The following is a 6000-nucleotide window of genomic DNA, read 5'->3' on the forward strand; positions in this document are numbered from 1 at the left end:
AACCAAAGGACTTATATAGTTCTATGATGTTGTTCTTCTCCTTGATGGAGGGATTTTTTTCAGATTAGCTTTGGTTAAGTTAATGTAGCACAAACTAATTTGAAAAAAAAATAAAAACTTCCTCAGGACTGTCCATAGAACATAATATACTGGGTTAAATTAGCTTTTCTCATTTTACCTCACCATGTTTGACAAGATATTAGTCAACTGACTTAGCTTTATTCTCTTAATTGTTTGATGAGGAAGGGAGTAAATCTCCCAACTGGTTCTACAGCCTTTGAGAGATCCCTGTCTGGGATGAAAGGCATGGAGAAACTTCAGCTGGGTGTGGAGATTTGATGTCCTATGATATCCTATGTCTCTGAAAAGAACAAGCATTAAATACCACTATCAAATGTAACCCAGTAAAGATTTAGCATTAAGACAGAGTATTTGATGTCACTTTTTCTTTTTTTACAATACATGTACAAGTTCAGTAGTGAGAGAAAAGGGTAAAGTCCTTCAAATTAACCTTTTCTCAGCAAAGCACCATCAGAAGAAGAGATATTTGTCATTCTAGTATTAATGCCCTTTATGGCATAAGGAAGCAGACAGATTGGTTTTTGTTTGGGTCTTGTGGGCAGTATTCTGATTTCTGCCATTCAGGTGACATGCTTTTCCTCAACACTAAGTCCACTGTTGGAAAAAATAGCCAGACAAATTGAAACAAAGCTGAATCATCCTAGATAGGATTATTTTCTTCCAGAGCTGTGATTCAATAGCTGTCTTCACTGGTCAGCACAGACTAGATTTATTGCAAAAACAGATTTTAGCAATGGGCTTTTCTGTTTGCCAGTAAATCTTGCTCTGTGTGGTGGATGGAGGGAACTGCCTCCAGTCAGAGTTTGTCTTTAGCAGGTCTGACTCCTAGGGGAAGGAAAAGGGCATTTTTGCATCTCTCCAAAAGATGAGGGATGGAGAGGGGAATAGATCTCAGTCCCTGTGGGAGTCAGCCACCCCTGTGGCCTTCTTCACAGTCACTTCAGTAGCAGATTGGTCTGCTGGAGCTGCTGCATAGCCATCACTCTGTCCTGATGGATGAGAGTGCCTGACAGGCTCTTATAAGGGAAATAAGAAACCAAAGCTGTGGGGAAGGAGCAGAAAGGGCTTTTTCAGTACAAAAACACTTGCAAAATCCATCACTTAGGGTTTGTCAAAGCAAAGGTAGTTGCTGACTGGAGCAGGGGCTGTTACAAAAGTTCTGTTTTGGGCTTGTGCTACTCATACTGGTTCAGATTTCCTTCACTGAGAAAAATTCTGACAGACACAAGTACCACTTACTGGAGCACCCCCTTTTCACCTCTGATGCTGATGTTTTCAGCATCACACAGAAAGGCAGTACACACACCTCAGACCCATGGGAGTGTTTGGCCACAGCAGACACCTTGCACATCCCCTCCAAATGCTCACAGTGAAACCACTTGTGAGCAACAAATATTACAGAGCTGTCAGAGGTCTTGACTCTGAGCTTGGGACTTGAGCCATTTCTGCTCAGCACCATCTCTACCATTCAGCTGAGTCCCTTCAAGTCACCCCCTCTGGTTTTTTATTCTTCAATATTTCTCTTCCTGCAAGTGCCCCCTGGTTTTCTTTTCCTTCACAGACAAGCCACAGAGGCTGAATACCACCACACCGTGGCAGGTTTTCTGCTGGGTTAATCTGTCCAGTCATTTCAATAAACAGCACAGCTGGGTCAGAAGGGAGGAGCAAGGCAGAAGGACACAGCCTGAGGCAGAGTAGAGGGCAGGGAGCCAGGTATCCCTCTTTTCTTCCCAAGTAAGATCAGACACTTTAGGTAATTTCACCTGAGGAAATTCAGGACCAATAAAGGCAGAAGACATCTCAAGCACAAGTCTGTCAGAATCTGGTCCCATTCTAGTCACAGTCCAGCTCTGGAATAGATCAGAGTGTTTCACAAACTGCAGTGCACTTTTTTTTCTGATGCTTGCACTACTTTGGATTTTGTACATGTAAATGTTTACATAATAAGCCAGAATTAGGTTCTGTACCTGCATTGTCTGTTACGTTTTCAAATTGAGCTATTCCACCAAAGCATTTCTCTCTTCCCTTTATGTGATTTAGAACATTCTTATCTCTGTTCCTTTTCACATTTTAAGGTCTTTATGTTTGTCTTTGTCTCTCTGATAATGTTATTTCTCTGCTTTACTTTTAATATACGGTTTTGAGAACAAAGTGAACTTATTTTGATCTCTCTCATTTATACATTTATGAGTTTCTTTGTCCTTTGCAGGCAGCCATTCGAAAAGAGCTTAATGAATTTAAAAGCTCTGAAATGGAAGTTCATGAATTAAGTAGGCATCTAACAAGGTAAGATGAGAGATTAATTTTTTAAGACTATAAATGAATACTGTTGTTTTCAAAAAAAAAAAAAAAACAAAGCCAGCAGCTGTTTCTCCAACATGCACTGAACACACCATGAGGTCTAGACAACATTTAGAATTACAGGCTGTAAAAGCAACTCACACAGACGAACACATGCTGCCCCATTATGTGGAGTTATGCAGGCACGTGCCATTTAATGAAGTATAACCTTTTTTTTTTTTTTTAATCATCCTGCTGCATAGCTGTTCTTTTCAGATCAGAAGTTAAAAAAATAGATGGTGTCAGAAGGAGGACAGGGAGCCCTTGTAGAGCACGTAGCAAAGTCTGAATGAGTGCACACTAAGCCCTGCTGTGTGTGCAGCTGTTCCACACCACGCAGGTCCCACCCACAGATCACTCAATCTTGTCCTCCACATCCAGCCACAAGTGATGCAGTGGGGCATGGCAAGATCCACACTGCAAGAGAGGCACTATTATTTACACCTTGGGCTCTTTTTAGTTTTAAAAGTAGAGACTGAATGAATTATCCATGATCCCAAACCAACCACCTTCCTCTCTGACAGGCTAGGGCTGAAGTCAAGCCTTTGCAAATCAACACTTTAAAGACAAGTGTTGGGTACTGAAGACAAGTGACAGTGGGATCTGGTGCAAAACTGGAGTTGCCCTTGTATTAATGCATTCATCAGTTCAGTGCTCATGAAAAATGCAGGCAGTACTTTTAGGAAAAATACAGAAAAGCTTAAGGCAAAATTAATTTTGTATTAAGGGATTTTGATGTGTATAAATTAATAATTATATTAAAATTCACCACATGCATTATGCATATATTACCTTGCATAAACGATCTCCCTTCTGCATCCTAGCATGTTCTAGGCTGGTTGCACTGGGGTTTGTAGTGATGGAGTGCTGCTAGAGACAAGCCAGCTGCTCCTGAGCCACAAGGTCTGGGAGAAGCCTTAGGATGTACAATTGGCCTAGATCTGTTGACCCCAGTGACTGAGCCTTTGAGGGACATTTGGCTCCTCCAGGGCGAGGTGACAAGTGTAGAAAGGATGAGGCTGTTTTAAAGGGGGTGTTGCTACAAGTAGTCGGGCTCCACTGAGAGCTCCACTAAATTCCATGAAGCCTTCAGCATCCCACAATATACAAACTGGTTTAGTTTTCCAGAAGTCTCTCCACCTGCTTGGCTTCTGGAGGTTTCTGCACAGTATTTTCCTTCTCCTCCAGTGCTGGAGTGAGCAGTAACCTTTTAAATTTTGCATCTGAAAGCCACTGAGCAGCTTGGACTCAGTGGGTTAGGGCCAGGCGTGCAGAGAGCCACAGCTCACATAACAGACACTGGAATAAGGGTTTGCCTCAAGAACAGCAGGACTTACTGGTTTGACAAGTGGCTTTGGGAAATAGGCACTTGAAGGAAGCATGCTTAAACAAAAGAGAGTAATTCCTTTAAATAAACTTAGATAAATCACCATTATAAAGTCGTTAGCAAGGTAATGAGCTCTTCATGTCATTAAGCAGTGGCAAGAGCAAAGAATGTGAGTGTCACTTTACTAGTGGGACACATTAATTAATTCATAATAGAGTGAAAAATCAAAGCTTAAAAACTGTGTATTTGCAGATCTGACAAACCCAGGCCCTCTGACACAGTGTGCCTTGCAGGAAAGGTGGCCATTTTAGCTCCATGTGTCTCTTTAGCCTCCAGTATTAAGGAATAATCATGTTAAACTGTATGTAAATCATTCTGGCAAAACAGCATAAGGTTTGTGCAAACCAGACAATTATTGTGGAATCAGGCCTTGTACGGCCTGGAAGAGGGTGAGGCTGATCTGCTGTCACCCATTCAGGGATCCCATAGGATGGACCCAAAGTATATGAATGTCTCTGGTAGATTTTGGTGCAAACAGCTTACACCTATGAACTGTGAGTCTGGGAAAGGCCAAAGAAGTGTGAGTGTGACTGTTTTGGGTTCTGTTGCCAGCATGGCCGATGTCAATGCTGTAGGAATTGAACTGCCTAATGGTGTCACTGTAGTAATTAGTTCTAATTTTTTTATGTGCAATGTACATGTGAGGATATGATCTTACTGTTTCTCTTTTTTTCCCCCCTTGGGTTTTAGGTTTCATAGACCGTAGCAGATCAATTCTACCTGACTACTATGCCATCTTCAAAACATAATTAAAAGGAACCATAAGTGCTGGTATTACTCACTTCCCTGTTACGTACAATGTAAATCTTCCGAACTGCCTTTTTAAAAAAAAAATAGTAGAAAAATAAATATTAAAAAAAGGAGAATTGTATTTACATGTGATGAGTACTGCAGCATCATCAGACCTGCTGGTTCAAGCTTCAGTAACAGAAAATACCCCTGGTGGGAAATCGTGCCAAGACTTGGCATCTATGTATAGGACTTTCCCGGCATGTGGATTTGCCATACGTGTTCAAGCCCAGCTGGTGGTGCAACCATTGTTGTCTTCAGGCACCCCTCATCCTGAGAAGCCTCTGTCATCAACCCTAGAGAGCCCTGAAATGGTGTTCAGGGAATCACTTGGCCTGGGTGAAGTCTCCAAAAGATGAGTCCCTATGGCACTAAAGCACTTACACCAAACACTCCTTTCAAGCTGAGAGCACCTTATGAGGACGGTGAAGGAGCGAAACTCTCCATGAGTCCATCTATGAATATCATCTCACTGGAAAGGCATTTCTTTCCCTGGAGAAGTTTTCAGCCAGTCAGTAGACATTGTTCAGCTTCCAAGCAGAAAAAGGTCTCACCTCTGAAGAACAGGACTCCCTAGTGAAGGCTGCTTCAGTTCCAGCAACTGTTTGTTTTCCATCTCTTTCAAGTATAATTTTCTAAACCCAGTTGTAAGCCCATTAGCAGTAAGTGACAAGAACACTGAAGACCAGCAAGCAAGCACCCATCTCTTCATGGTCACTGCATGGCATCTGCTCTGCTTGTAGTTTGTCTTACACCCAAACCTTGTGACTGTGTGAGAGCCAGAATGCCCCTGGCAGCAGGAAAGGCTGGGATTCCCCTCTGGCTCTGCAGGGGGACACACAACAGGAGGGGCTGGAGCTTCCATGAAGGATGTCTATTGTCTCTGTATCAGGTGTCTCTAGAACTGATCCTAAACTCACACTGAGCAAAGCATGACAAAGTGTGTTACCTGGCCTAACAAAAGGAGTCTGGGGCATTCTTATGGATGGTGGGACTCATCACTGGTACCCACAGCTGAGGCATAAGGACAGCAATTCAGAGATGTTCTGAATTTATTGGTTCTAACTTTGCTTTTAATTTATTTTTATTAGAGTGGTTTAACACACAGACTGACCAAGCAGAGCTCAGAGAGCTGGTCACTCTGGGCCTGGTTTACTTGCCAACTTAAGCGTGTGCTCTACAGTAAAGAAGCACACACAGCCTCACTGCTTTCAGGAATATGTCTGACAGGCTTATTTGAACCTGAACACAGAATCACAGAATCACCAGGGTGGAAGATACCTTCAAGATCATCGAGTCGAGCCCATGCCCTAACACCTCAACTAAACACAATTAAGTGCTTTTCTGAATTTAGGCAATCACCTTCCAGAATTAAGTCCTTAACTAGTATAATGCCAGCAAGC

At 42.4% G+C, this 6000-nt stretch overlaps 1 protein-coding gene across 9 annotated transcripts in view; it reads left to right on the forward strand.

Moving 5' to 3' along the window:
* Positions 1-5548, forward strand: part of PHACTR1 (phosphatase and actin regulator 1) — a 297444-nt gene extending 291896 nt beyond the window's left edge. For all 9 annotated transcript variants that reach the window (XM_056485007.1, XM_056485009.1, XM_056485013.1 and 6 more), the window contains 2 exons: positions 2291-2367; positions 4499-5548. In XM_056485007.1, coding sequence (XP_056340982.1) covers positions 2291-2367; positions 4499-4514 — 93 coding nt within the window. In that variant the 3' untranslated portion in view covers positions 4515-5548. The remainder of the gene's footprint in view (positions 1-2290; positions 2368-4498) is intronic.
* Positions 5549-6000: the final 452 nt, after the last annotated feature.

Source organism: Oenanthe melanoleuca, chromosome 2, assembly GCF_029582105.1.
Source record: "Oenanthe melanoleuca isolate GR-GAL-2019-014 chromosome 2, OMel1.0, whole genome shotgun sequence".
Classification (NCBI taxonomy): domain Eukaryota; kingdom Metazoa; phylum Chordata; class Aves; order Passeriformes; family Muscicapidae; genus Oenanthe; species Oenanthe melanoleuca.